At 41.8% G+C, this 15,019-nt stretch overlaps 1 protein-coding gene across 5 annotated transcripts in view; it reads left to right on the top strand.

Annotated features, from left to right (window-relative positions):
- Positions 1-15,019, top strand: part of zcchc14 (zinc finger, CCHC domain containing 14) — a 64,228-nt gene that overhangs the window by 35,347 nt on the left and 13,862 nt on the right. For 4 of the 5 annotated variants that reach the window (XM_039807970.1, XM_039807974.1, XM_039807972.1 and 1 more), the window contains 4 exons: positions 5,993-6,171; positions 13,016-13,052; positions 13,136-13,634; positions 13,912-14,021. In XM_039807970.1, the coding sequence (XP_039663904.1) occupies positions 5,993-6,171; positions 13,016-13,052; positions 13,136-13,634; positions 13,912-14,021 (825 nt within the window). The remainder of the gene's footprint in view (positions 1-5,992; positions 6,172-13,015; positions 13,053-13,135; positions 13,635-13,911; positions 14,022-15,019) is intronic. The other variant, XM_039807971.1, reaches the window with a different exon arrangement.

A 15,019-nucleotide genomic window follows, 5' to 3' on the forward strand; every position in this document is an offset into this window, starting at 1 on the left:
CACAAAACCGAGTACTCGAGAAAAACGATTATTTTGCAGATTATGTTTTGCAAATAAACTCTTTTTTGTCTTGTGTTCTGAATGAAAAATAGAAAACGTTAAATCGGAAAAAGTATAATGGGAAATGTGACAGTTCAGGGTGTTTCCACTGTTGATTTGTTCACTGTTTTTTAACTTCAATAAATACATCTTTCCAAAAATCAACGACTTATCATGTTAAATAATTCTGATTTCAACATTAACCAAAATAATCGTGATTATTATTTTTTTCATAATCGAGCAGTCCTAGTTAACAGTTTACTGTTCCTTATAAAGCATTTGCAAAGCAGTTTGCAAAGCAAAGTTTTTGAATAATTTAAACCCTGGAGTGTTTCAATCTGTTTGCTTGCCAAAAGTCTTCTTCTTCACGGTATTTTGTTGGTGCATTTCTACTTTTCATGGTGCGTTACTGCCTTCACCTGTTAAGGCTGATTAATGCTTCTGAGTTAAATCGACGCCGTGGGTATGTACGTTAGGGCTGTTGGAACGAATTCTGAAAGTCGAATATAATTCAAATAGTAAAAACATCAATACTATTCGAATGCTGAAATTACTATTCAAATGTGTTTTATAAATAGGTTGGCTAATAAAAAAATAATATTCCTCTTCTCAAGTCATGTCTGACAATAAGTTACGGGAGTGAGAAACACAAGGCATTGTGAGCTAACGTTACGTACCGAGTAACGTTAGTACAGGTGGAGTGACAGGCTGCGGCTGGAAATCAGAAGAAGGGTGGGAAATAGTTTTAACATGACTTTAAAATCGACATCCACCGAGCCAAAATGCTGTTATCTGTTACGTTTCCGGGGATTAAAGGACCCAAATGCAGGGAGAGACAGGCAGGCAGGCAGGTAGGAGAAGGGTTGAGTTCGAGGATTTATTAATCGAAACACAAAAAAGAACCAAGGGAGTCCTGGGAGAAGCAGCAGGCAAAAACCAATTCCAAAAATAAGAAGAAAGGTATCCAAAACAATCAAGGGAGTACAAAAAAACAGGGAAATACAGGAAGGATAGAAATTGACCAGAACTAACACAGGGAACGCACACAAACACACACATAACGATCTGACACAAGACAAAGGGAACACATAGGCTAAATACAAGAGGTAATGAGCAAACAAGGAACAGGCGATACAACAGGTGAAACACATTAGGAGTGGCAGAGTAATCAACAAAGGCGGGAAAACACAGGAAGTAAAACTAGACAAGACAAGACAGAAAACCAGACTATCACAATAAAACAGGAAACAGAATTATAGACAACAGGGAACAGAAATATACACAGTCAACAGAATCAATATACAAAACAGGAAACATACAGAATTATGAAAACAGGCAACAGAAATATAAACAACCCCAACAGAAATGTCCATAACCGCAACAGTTATCAATAGTTAGCTTGTTCTGGTTTCCTAACTGCGTCGCGAGTTATAGGAACTTAGCTGGGAGCTTCATGGAGACAGCAAAAGTTAATGTTAGCTGCCCAACAGCTGTCAGAGTTAGCATCAACTTCATAGATTACCTTCTAACAGCTGTATTCTCAGTAACGTTACAATCTGCAAGAAAAAGGTTGCTTTTAAATCACTAAAATAGTAGTGGCAGTACTGTTTGGCCTAATTATCAATGCCGTTAGCATCGTGGCTAACACTATTGTTACTTAGTTTATGACAAATCGTTTTGGCTGTGCTTTCTAAAATGATGTAATTGTGCTAACTGAGCAACGTTAGCCTTTACAACGGAGCCGCTTCAATACACGTGTTAGATAATGTTTCATTGCAGAGTTCTCTGCTGATTTGTGTTTATTGCTGTGTGCGTAGTGGAATATAATGTAAACAGAGAGATTGCAATGCGCCATGACATAGGTCCCCTTCAAAGGCCAGGCTCAGAGTCATATATTATAGAGAGTTTGGCCAACTAGGGAATCGAATGTTCTGAGCTATCCCTTTATGCGATTGGTCCCGAGGTGGTCACGTGTTTCGTGGACTCCATGTTGGATACCAACATTCATCTGATTCCCATTGACATAGTGCAGGGAATAGTGGAAAAATGTAATACATTATTCAAAAAATGACATAAATCACTGAAAAAATGCCCAACTGTTGCGCGTTTGGCTACAATGAAAGACCGGGATGCGGGAAAAGATTTCACAACTTCCCCGTGAACCAACAAGGCGAAAAGTATGGGAGCTGAAGGTGAAAAGAGCAAACTGGAGGGCGATAGGCTACTCATTATTGTGTGAGGTAAATGTCAATTTCTCTCTTCGACTTATGATAACAAATTACATAGGTCAAATATAGTAATACAAACACTTTTTACCCATATGCTGTCGGTCGCATTATCCTTGTCTTATCGTGTATTTTGTCAAAAGACTGTAACTTTGTTAAGAGTTTAGTTGCTAGTCATGACGTTTTTTGAAGTGTGTTTGTAGCGCAAGTAAGTTACTGAATTCCCTTCTGTATTTGGCCTGTCTTGCTCCCTTGACGTGGTCACTCACTACAATGGGCATTTTTTAGAGGCCCATTTACGATATAGAAGGTAAATATACACTGGAATATTTCCGTAAGGGCCTTTTGCATATTGACAAACGTTGATAATAACATGTACTGTATATGCCTGTTTATGGTGAAAATAAGCAATTTATTTCAAGATAGCATATTTGCCCCTTAGGGTTACACTGTGGAGTCCTCTGACGATGGTATCCAATATGGCACCCATGATTTGAGTTGGCCAAACTCTCTCTAATATACGGCTCTGGCCAGGCTAATGTTATAAGTCCCTCTAGTGGACAGAATGTATAACAACAACTACATGCTTATAGTGGCAGTGACAATGCATAAGCCTGAGTAGTGTACATATTAATAACAGGCTTCATTTGAGCATTAGATATTTGAATATTATTTGAAATTTTAAAAAATAACAAATGAAATTCGAATGGTATTATAGAGGAAGACTGACAGCTCTAACGTACGTAGGTACGTGAAGCATAGGCGTAATTAACAGGAGGGATTGAGGGGTTACAACCCCCACAATAATCAAAACTGACCAGTGCAAAACCCCCCCGCCATAAACCTATTATTATTTCCTTTACATAAATAAAGACATTTACACCATAACTTGATGTAGAAAAGGTACAAATTGTTGCAGAACAATTCACCAGAATGCAGGAAATTAAGTGTTTGATATGCTAAAATTTTTGATTTTGCACAAAAGTGGAGATCTGGAACACACAAGGCAGGAAGTAAAACAGAGACATGACACAGGAGAAACAGAAGCTGTGGGCTGAAACTGTTCCCTATTACGGAAATAGTGCACTATACAGTGTGTTCGCCATTTGGTAGTGGTGTTCAAATTCTGCGTGGTTAATTTCGTTTACTACATAGTCCACTACAAAATACCCACAATGCACTGCTAATTTGAGTATACATATGATGTACCCTACATTTTACTTCCGTATACCACAATGCAACGCGGCCACGTTTTCCTGGAGGGGAAAAAGCAGATGTCACCACGAAAACTGAAAAGGAAAAATGCAGCGGACTTTCGTTTCTAAACAGTGGAAATGTATCATGCAACATATATACAACATTTTACTATCCTCCTGGTTGCTTGTTTCAGGGACGTATTAGAAGTATTTTTGTTTCGGTTTGTGTACATGATGCTGGGCGCGCCCGCTTCCGTCACACAAACAACGGGCGCATCTCCTGATGCAAATCATGCAACGAGGAAGAAGCTATGACAACCTAAGGGGGTAAGCTTCGCTTCAGAACTCGAACCTCCTATGGCGCCATTTTGATGCTTCCAAACGATCACCGACGTTAGCATTCCATTGACTGCCATTTATTTTGACGTCACTTTGACAGCGAATAACTTTACATCTGAAGCGTTTAAAGACTTTTTTTGTCCATTGTTTATTTCTAAACACGACAATGTATAAAAGGCTCAATTACCTTGTATCGTAACGACTGTGTCATAACCATGCGACTTACTGTCGCATAGTAGAGGAATTACCGTATAGTACAGGAGAAGCTCGCAGGCATTTTCGACTTACATTAGCTGTTTAAGTTTAATTACTAATGTTAACTAGCATTTTAGTTAGCAATAATTAGCCTGTGTCCATGTTATCTCCTTACATATACCTACGCTCTCCGTCTCTGCAAGATTGGGAATGATTGAGATTTCTCTTGGCACAGCTACCAGAAGACTTACAACTTTCAGACACGTTGCTCACGTCACATTTACGTCATCTCTCTCAGTTGGAGGCTGCGCATTAACGCTCAGCGCTCACCGGAAAAGTGCTTCTAATATCCTTCACTGCTCTCCGTCAATAGCAACGGGATCTGTTGATCCATTATATACTGTCTATGCGACAACCACACAGATAGAACATGGGTAAAACAGGGAATACAGGAACACATGAGACAGTGAACAACAAGGAAACAGGGAATGGATTATCCAGTAGCAAACAATGCAAGATACATGTTTCAAACAGACGTGTATAAAGTACTAGAGACCCATACTTGAGTAAAAGTACAAGTGCTCTATCAAAAAAGTGACTTGAGTAGAATTAGAAGTGCTCTTTAAGCACCACACTTAAGTAGAAGTACTAAAGTATTGAACATTTTTTGTACTTAAGTATTGCAAGTAGTTTATTTTAAAATGTACTACTCAAGTACTGAAAATAAAAGTACAAGTATTGTGTTATTTAGTTATTAAAGAAAGCAGTCAAAAGTTTGAATATCATATTGTTTAGATTATGTCAAATGTTTAGCCAAGGCTGTAGCCAAAGGAATTAAGAAATATTAAATATATTATATTAAAAATAAAAATATTAACAAATACTGAAATAAAATGTCCAATTATCACACTGTGCAAGTAAAATGAACATCCTCTCCTGCACAGTAACGATTAAAGCCCCAAAAAACGTATCACACACTAGCTAGTAACGTGTGATGTACAGTGGAAAGTTAGCAAGCTAGCAAAATACAGATAAACTAGCAGCTTCACATCACAGGGTCAAACGGTGAATCAAGTTGTGATCAATAAAGACATCCTCTACAATAATTTGGCCAGATGTGTTTTTACAGCATTTACAGTAACCTCTCTGGCCTCTCTGTTGGTGCCCATGCCCACCTCTCTGACCAATTCCTTGTCCACATGCTCTTCCTACTCCTTTCTGTCTATCCTGCCCCATGTTACTGCAGGGTTACTGCAATGTTACGGGTCCGATCAGGCAAGTGACAAAAAACTTGTACTTGCCTTGTACTGGCCCATATAGATTTTTTTTCTAAGAAAAAAAACCCGTCAAAAAGCATCCAAAAAGTAAAACGAATCGGAAAAATTTCAAAGCGTAAAAAAAGCGTAACAAACATCAAACATGTTGAAACAAGCATCAAGTACATGGAAAAAAAAGTTAAACCAATGCTGAAAGCATCAAGTACCAACTCAATTCTTGATTGGCCAACGGCACATTCAAATCAAATCATCAACAAGCGATAACGCCATGGTCAATTGGATTGTTATATTTAATGCCCGCCTGCGATTGTTTACACTCCCTAACCCTCGCTTTACAGAAAGCTGAGTTTGTTCTGAACATTTTGATATGAAACACATTAACAGGTATCTGGTTAAATAAAAATAAAATGTGAATTTAAAAAGAAATTTAAAAATGTCCCCCCAGAGGGTTAGGAGCAGTTGGATTAAATGTTGGTGAAATGTGTATGCAAATCAGAAGACAAGCATATCAAAAGTATTGTGAGCATTACATTTTGAAAGACAATTACTTCATATGAAAGGTATTGATCATGTGTGGTGAAAAAGTTACTGTGTAATAGCATGTGATGTAGCATCTCCTCCTGTAGCTTTTAAATCCAGTTGGCTTTCCCTGTGTCCCTGTGTCTGTCTGTCTGACTTCCTGTCTCTCCCCCTGCTGTCCTGTATCTCTGCCTGCACCCAGGTGTCTGACAGCGCTGCCATGTCCTGTCCTCCAGCACCACAACGTCCAGCTGTTCTTCACCTCCACCAGGCCTCTCTCACCCAACTGTCCTGCCTCCCTCGCCTCCCCTCTTCCTCCATTACCCTCCTCCCTTCCTACGGCTCCTGTAGCCCCAACCTGCCCGTTCACCTCCAGCTCTAGTAAGTCTTTTGTTTCATTGTCAATGATTTTCTAATTTGGATTTCATGTCATTTCTGCTGTCTCCTTTTTTTCAATGCAGAAAAATAGGAGACTACATGTAGCATTAAAACATCAGAATCAAACTTGCGGATGTCATGAATGTGTGGCTGTGAATGGGTGAGTCTATAAATCAGTAAATCTCTAAAGAGGGCAGCAGGGATATAGTATAAAACTATTCTTAGATGCAAGGAAAGAAGGTGCCAAGGAGGGACGGGGCAAGGCGGGCAAGATAAAAGATTTCATGTCTGGGTTTTTGCCGTTGGAGAAGAGAGTGAGGGGAGTGGAAAAAGAGGTAATGGAAAGGACAAGGCCGTGGGTGTAGGTCTTGGTTGGTGGTAGTGAAGCGCCGAGAGAGGTGAGACTGCAGGCAGGATTTTCAGTTGGTGTTTTGGAGGTGTTGGAGGGAGCGAACAGGGTCTATTTTAGTCTGATGTGGGAATTCAGCATGGCATGTTTGCGTTGGGAAGCCTAGAGTGTGGTGACCTCATGTTGGTGTGTGTGTGTGTGTGTGTGTGTGTGTGTGTGTGTGTGTGTGTGTGTGTGTGTGTGTGTGTGTGTGTTTGATTCTGTGATTTGTCACTTCATCCCAAAGAGTATTTATAGCCGTCGGTGCAGTGTATATCTGTGTGTGCTTGTACTTTTACATGTGTTTCTACCTCTGTCTGTGTATGCGTGTATGTGTGTGTGTGTGTGTGTCTGTGTGTGTGTGTGTGTGTGTGTGTGTGTGTGTGTGTGCGTGTGTGTGCGTGTGTGTGTGCCAGACTCAGGAGACCCCAGGGCAGCAAGATTAATATGAGTCTGTCTGACTGTGCTGTAATTTGCCTCCACAAACACACAGAGCTCTGCCCCCACCAGAATATATCACAGTCCATTCTTCATAATATTGCATTTAACAAAGGGGTAATGGGTTTATGTCACACAGCAGATACTGCTTTCAGAAAAGAACAAAATGACAGTGTCAAGCTCTTAATAATATAATGATAAACCTTTCATCATTGCAAAATGCCCTGACATGTTTTTAAAGGTTAAAATTAGGACACATTCAAGTGTTTCATGCAGAAACCCCCTTGCATTTAAGATTTAGCAGTTGGTAATAACATATTTATGAAAATCCTTTATGTAAGCAGTATAGTGTCTTTGCATCTTAACTTAAAATTACACTAAATCACATACTCAGTCCTTCAGAATACAAACACCTCATATTAGCGTATAAGCGTTGATGCGCATTACTAAGTGCACATATCACTGTATCAATGTGTGTGTGTTCACAAGCATGTTTTCTTAGTTTAACAACGAGTAAGCAGCATTGCACCAGTATTGCTAATAATATCTTCACCACCATACATTTCAAATGTAAAGCAGTAGTAGAAGGAGAAAAGGAAAAAATAAGGGCTTTCTTTAATGTACGGATTATGCTACCTAACAGTATACTGTATGTCACAGCAATGAATCAGAATAAATGCTGCAATACACTTAAATATGCATTATTTCTTTTGCCGTTTGATTTTTGCATAGTGTGATTCCACATGCACAGAATTAAACTAAAGTCATTCCAGTAATGCGATACAAAACTCTACATATTCACTATGCATACTTGTATAGGGCAGCTACAGATAGGTAAATACAACAGTGCTGGTCAACCCTGTCTTCTGTAGTTGGCCACAAGTTCTCATCCACATCGCACCTTCGTCCTCTCTTGTAATACACCTGGGAGAGAATCTTTTTGCATGGGGTTGAGGACTGGAGAGTAAAGCGTGATTTATACTTCTGCGTAAAATATACGCCGTGGCTACGTACGTAGGTACGTAGCCTGAATTTCACCTCTCGAAAAATGTAACAACACGGTGCGGGGACGCACGTCGAGTCTTGGTAGCGTTGCATTTCCTGGTTCTTCTTCTCCATAAACTACATGAAATTAAGGAGAGGTTTAGATTTTCCCAACGTGGTCAGACGACGGAGATGCTGCCTGACTTGCTTGGCTTGAACTCATTTCTTGCCCACTGGGTGTTTTCCTGGAGTTTCTGAAGCAAGCGTCTAGTGCATGATTTTGTCGTTGTGATGATCGTCATGTTGTCCATATAGGCTCTAATTGGCAGAAGACGCAGGCCGCTCTTAGTCCTCTCACCTCCCAACAAGATGCCCGTATGAACATTGCCATGACAAATGCCAGAGAGGAAATTGTGTCTGCCATGATGCTGATCTCCAGGTGCTGCCAGGCAGTGGTGTTGTTCTCAGATGTTACACAGAACTGAGATCCTGAAAGTAGCTCTTGACCAAATCTGTGATGTGGTTTGGTATGCCAAAGTAGTTGAAGGCCGTCCACAAGATCTTGTGAGGGAAGAAGGGCACTTTCTGAATATTGCAGTCATTTTCTTACTTCTTAAAGCTACATTGTGTAAGAATTACTCCCATCTAGCGTTGAGATCATATATCGCAATCAACTTTCTCTCGCCATGCAGTATTGCAGCTACGGTAGCCTTCACGCTTCAAAAGCAAAAGTGTACAAAAGGCTGTCTATCAGCCGTCATTGTTGGAGTCCATGCATTCTCTTAATACATCCATGAGTTCATGTCGGAGAGTGGCGCAGACACCCCGAGCGGGCACGCGTGCTACCCGACGGAAAGGAGAGAGAAAGAAAAGGAGACTGCAGCGGTCCAGAGGATAATTAACTAGTTGGGATTTGGTGTGTGCCTCCAAAGCAGCTCCAATCCCCAGTCGGCGGTTTCCTGGCGTGCGATGAAAGAGAAGATGGTGCACCCTTGGTCTTTGACAGATGTGCTATTTGCGAACGTTTCGGTTAGGCAGTGTCGGCTACGATTTGGTCCAATCATTTCCCATCTTGTTCAGGCTTGGCGCTCGGTGGAAAGGTACTGTAATTCTTCCTGCAGATGGCATCTTTATTCCCCCAACAGTGATTTGTTCATGGCCAATCACCTTCCCCCAATGGGAAAAGGGGGGCATTCACCTTTTAGGGGACGTTTTTGATCTAAACAGACTGTGCTCCTTTCTAACCTAAAGAAAATGTTTAACCTACCAGGCACATCCTTCTTTTTTTACCTCCAGCTTAGAACAGCTCTTCAGGCACATGGCGTACTGTGGCAGCATCCCTTGCCTGCACATCCGCTTCACGAGCTGTTCATTACTAAAAGTGATTCTCGGGGCATGGTATCCACTCTCTATCGGTATATAAGGGAAGACTCACACCAGACACTTCCACTAGACAGAGTATGGAGGAGGAATTTCCCAGGGCTAGAGCTGGATTTCGACTGGATCAGTGTATGGAATAATGTCAAATTGGCTTCTAGAAATCCCGACCACCTGCAGATCCACTGTAATTTTGTCCTTAGGACTTATTTGACCCCTCGTAAGCTGTGCCTGATGAAAATTATTGGTGATGCTTCATGCACACTGTGTTCGCTAAAGACCATGGGCACATTTCTTCATATGTTCTGGCAAAATGTTGCCTCAGAACTGACGACACTGTCTCTGGGACAGTTCCCGCAACAATACCAGTTTTGCTCCTGAATGACACTGAAATCCACAGAAAAGGATAGTCCTTGCCGGGCTCACGGCTGCAAAGAAAATGGAGGCGGTGTGCTGGAAGCCCCCACACACTTTGACCATTAAGCAATGGCTTCTTATCTTTCTTGACATAGTTTATATGGAACTTTCAACAGCCCGCATCAATGGTGCTAGACTGCTGAATGTGGATATGTGGCTTTTAATGGAAGAGACATTGGGTGGGTTGATATTGTTTTGAGTATACCGTTCTTATTTCATTTTAATTCATTAATGTATTTTTATTTTTTTAATTTATGTATTTATTATTATTTTTTTTTTTTTTTTTTTGGGGGTGGTTACATGTATGTTCTTTTGCTGGTTGTGTCTATGATGTGTGTTGAATAAAAACATTTGATCACAAAAAAAAGATCTTGTGAGGAACTGAGCCGAAGGCGTTGGGAAGGTCTAAGAAAACCTTGTGTAGGTCTCTCCGTTCCTTTTTGGAACGTTTGTATCTGGTGCCAGATGATATTGGCATGCTCCAGACATCCTGAGAAAACCTGGATCCCGGCCTTCTGCACCGATGTATCAACAAAGTTGTTTATTTGCAGGAATGTAGAGAGCCTTTGGGCCAGGACGCTGAAGAAGATCTTTCCCTCTACATTCAGCAAGCTGATCTGGCGCATCTGGCTGATGGATGAAGAGTCCTTCTCTTTGGGGATCAGGATACCTCCTGCTCTTCTCCATGCTTTCGGTATCACTCCCTTCTGCCAGGCCACCTTCATCAGCTTCCAGAGGTATTTAAGGACTCTGGGGATGTTCTTATAGAGCCTATATATGGGATACCATTGGGCCCAGGTGCTGATGCAGATCTCATCTGCTTCACAGTCTTCTCCACCTCGCTCCATGTGGGGGGCCTTACGTCCATTTGATGTTCAGATGCATGAATTGGTGGTATGTCGTTCGGGATGGTGACTGGCTCATGCCATCTGAGTAGGTCTTCGTCAGGTGCTCTTTCAGGTCTTTTATGGGCACCATGAGACTCCCTCTCTTTTCTCGGTCAAAGAGGCCTTTAACAAAGCTGTAGGGATTGATGTAGAAGAGGGTTCGTTCTTTCCTCTTGTGTTGTCATCTGAGGTGCTCTGATCTTCGCAGCTTTGCCAGTCGCTGCTTTATCTCAGTCTGCAGATCGTCAAGTCCCACTCTTTCCATCTCTGTGGCCTTCCTCTACTGCTTTGTCAGTTGTCTTCTTTCTTTCACCAACCTGTCGATTTCCGGCTGCCTCCTGGACTTTGAATGGTTTAGAGGGTCTTTCTGCTGCCTCTGCGTTTTACCCTTTATCCCAAACTTCTCTGAGCCATAGCTGTAGATGATGGATCCCATGTTTTCCAGTTTTCTCTCAACAGGACCCTTCTGTTGTCCTAGTAGGAGGACCAGGTCTGAATCAATGGTCAACATGGCATCATGACTTTGCGTAAACATACATGCCACTTTCCTAAAGCCAAATAGCGTGTTATCTGTACGCATTTTGAGCTTTCCATGTGTATGTCTACGCTGTATACAGCGGATGTAAACATACACGCGTCTTATCGCGAGAATGTGCCGTACTATCGCGAGAACAACGTCACACCCGTGTAAAAAAAAAAAGGTTGGGTTTAGGAAAAGAACATTAGGAAAGGCTTTAGTAACACAAAAAAACGACAAAAACACGACGGTGACCAACGTCTCATGCTTAGGAAAACAATAAACGGTTGGGTTTAGGAAAGAAACATTGGGGAAGGGTTAAAAAAACGACGCCACACGCGGGACGCAATCCCAGCTCTCCTGGGTGAAAGTCCTGTGCTTTACCCATCAGCCACCCCAACCAAGCTCCCTCCGCGGACTTACGTCCTTTCATACTACTCGCTACGGCGAAAATTCACACGTAATGTAGGTCAACGGCGGCTGAACGGCGTTGATAAACACGCCAAAAAAGCGATTATGCATCTTGATAACATGCAAAAACAGCATATGAATTGGCGTGTCATACATACGCCACTTTATGAGATCAGGCTGGTGTTGGCTGTGGCTGGCTGAGCTCTGGGCTAGAGACTGCTGCTGGCTGTAGCTGGCTTGACTCTGGGTTGAAGACTGCTGTTGGGTATTGCCGGCTTGGCTCTGGGTTGGGGACTAGTGTAGGCTGTGGATGGCTGGACACTGGGCTAGAGACTGCAGGCTGGCTGTTCCTGGCTGGGCTCGGGGCTGGAGACTGTTGGAGGGTCTATGCGATGTTGAGCTTCATCTGAGGTGCTGATACCCTGAGGACTGTGGGGGTTCTTCTACCTCCGGGCTTCACTCGACTAATTTGGCCGACTCCTTAAGAAGTATTGGTCAATGTGAGACCCCTTGCTGAGCTTGGTGAGGCATTTCTTTAAGCCTTGATGGATTTTAAGGCCCCTCGCTGTTGTTAGTTTTGACCAGCCACAGATGCAGTTCTGCAGCTCTTGTCCTGCCATTGTTGATGGCCCATCCGTTGCAGTGCTGGTTGTTCTATTCATTATCAATAAACTAATATATAGTGAGTATTAAAAGAGTGCTTGTATTGGTTCTTTCTGCAACTTGGCACCCTAAAGCGAAATGTGTGTTATCGAAACTGTAAACCTACAGTACAACTACGGTCGAAACAGAACGTGACATGAAACTGATGCAGTGAAATCCAATCCCAATAAGGATTTTGACTTGTATGAATGTAGGATATACTGAAGGATAATGTCTGACTCTAGACGTCGTACAATATTTAGAGTAATACAGCATATTCAATCCATTTTTCTTTATAAGTAATTCATCTGCATAATTTCAAATACTGACTTTTGCATGAATTGCACTTGACATTTACACAGGACATTGCTAAGAATGAGTTACTCTTTGATAGCATTATTTTATGCAGGCCTTTTTTAATTTTAAAATGTAGCACCAATTACATTCCCGTGCTTAACATTAAGTGTTTTCATGCTCTGATGAACTCACTGTTTGATGTATTACCTCATTTGATCCAGATGTTATTTTGTGTGCAGTGTGAGATATTGAGGCCAAGAATCTGACTTTTTTTCACATTTTCATTGTTGTGAAAACTAAAAACCAAAGCAATTGTACTGTAAATAAAAGATAACAAAGTCTTACTTTTTCTTTTGGATAATGCAAAAGTGTGTATTTCAACCAAGCAGGATGTGGGTTTTACTCACTTGATAACTTGAGTTTTTTTAAACACTTGGTGTTTGATGACAGTGAAGATAATAAAGGTCTTTTTTTCACTCTGTCCCTCAGGTCTTGGCTGTATGGTTCAGTACAGAGGAGCCAACAGGTTTGATTTTTTTCTTTCTTTGTCTTTCTATCATCCATCATCATCATCATCAGCATCCCTTCTGACTGTATTTCCTCTGTCAGGGCGGTGTACAGAGTGGCCAGCGTCCAGCCCGTCGTCAGCACCCACAGCTCTGTCATGACTCGCCCCTTTCCTCACCTCTCCTCCCTCCCTCCTCCCCTTCCTCCCTCCATTCCTCCTCCGCAGCACTCCCCCCAGCTGTCCTCCCTCCCTCCCCCTGTGCCAGCCCTACCCACCCAGTGCTCCATGGCTGGTGGAGGGGATCCCTCCTCCCAGCCACATACCCAACACACTCAGTCCCACTCATACTCCCAGCACCACCTACATCCACAAAGCAGCAGTCAGTCCCTGCACCTGTCCCTTTCCCATCCAACGTCCCACTCACATTCCCAGTCCCTTTCCTACCCTCAGTCCCATTGCGTGTCTCATTCCCAGTCCCATACACAGGCACCATCCCAGTGCCAGCCCAATACTCCGGAGCAGAACGGCATCCTGGACTGGCTCCGCAGGCTTCGGCTCCATAAGTATTACCCCGTCTTCAAACAGCTCACCATGGAGGAGGTGGGTCAGCTTTAGATGCCGTCCTGTCATTTATTTATTTATTCAGAATACCTTACAGGAAACAACAAGTTTGCTCAATCAATCACTAAAATCTGTATTTCAAGCTGCACGATATAGCAGTCGATCGTGTCCTTTTTAATTATGGGAAGCCAAAATCGTGATTGTGATTAATTTTCGATTAATTGTGCAGCCCTAAGTTATGTAAGCTTTTCACACTGAAATAAACCAGTATGTCTGCTTATCTTCAACACATTTATTTTTCCTGTGCTCCCTACAGTTTTTAGCTCTGACAGAGGAGGACCTGGACAAGTATGACCTGACCCAAGGAGCAAAGAAGAAACTCAAGACTCAACTAGAGCTACAAAAGACTCAACTAGAGATACAAAAGTCAGTAGAGTATACTGCAGATATCACTAATCACAAATAATATTGGTGTATCAAAGCATAACTTTGCTACTTTTTGGTTATTATGTGGTAGTTAAGGGCCATTAAGTAAGGTATAATCCACAAAGTATTTTTTTATGAAAAACAGTGCACATTACGCAGAGGCTTTTCATAACTGCAATTTCAAACTTAGAAAGAACATAACTTACTTAAAGGAATACTCTAACATTATGGGAAATAATCGCTCTCTTGCTGAGAGTTAGACAAAAGACCGATACCACTCTCTTGTCTGTGCGTCAAGTATGAAGCTGAAGTTATTAGCTTAGCTTAGCATAAAGACTGAAAGTAGGGGGAAACAGCAAGCCGGGCTCTGTCCAAAGATCAAAAATACACTTACCAGCACTTTGAAAGCACAGAAAGGTTCTGCTGTTGCTGACATTTGTCAGATTCCTGGACCCTTGATGACTTGTTTGTATGGAAGTTCATAAACTAAACCAATGTAGCTACAGTAATTAATCAGTAAGTCAGTATTTTAGAGGCAAGGACAGATTCATACCCGTAGTACAGGACTCCCTTTGCTCACTGTTTAAAGATGCACATTGAGTTTTGGCAGTTTGTAACCCTTGTATGTAACTCCATCATATTTTTCGACACTGCTTTCTGAATAACATCTATGTGGTTTTATTTTAGGCAATACAGCAGTCTCTTAGCATGCATCCTCTCACATTCTCATGCTCAGAATCTGGAGACAATCACAAGAACAGATTTTGAACTGAGGGCACCAAAAATCACTCAGAAATTGCAATGAAAAATTCTGCACTCACAAATCTGTCCACTAATCCCGATTAGCATATACATCACAGCTTGAACAGTTTTTTCTTCTTGCATAAAAGTCCGTAAGAAATTCCCGTATAGAGGAGGTGCTGAATTCAGTGTGGATGCATCAGCGTTGATGTGCTGTTGAGTGATGCTGTAGCTATCCTCAGGCAGTGCAGTGTGAC

This window comes from Perca fluviatilis, chromosome 8, assembly GCF_010015445.1.
Source record: "Perca fluviatilis chromosome 8, GENO_Pfluv_1.0, whole genome shotgun sequence".
Lineage (NCBI taxonomy): Eukaryota > Metazoa > Chordata > Actinopteri > Perciformes > Percidae > Perca > Perca fluviatilis.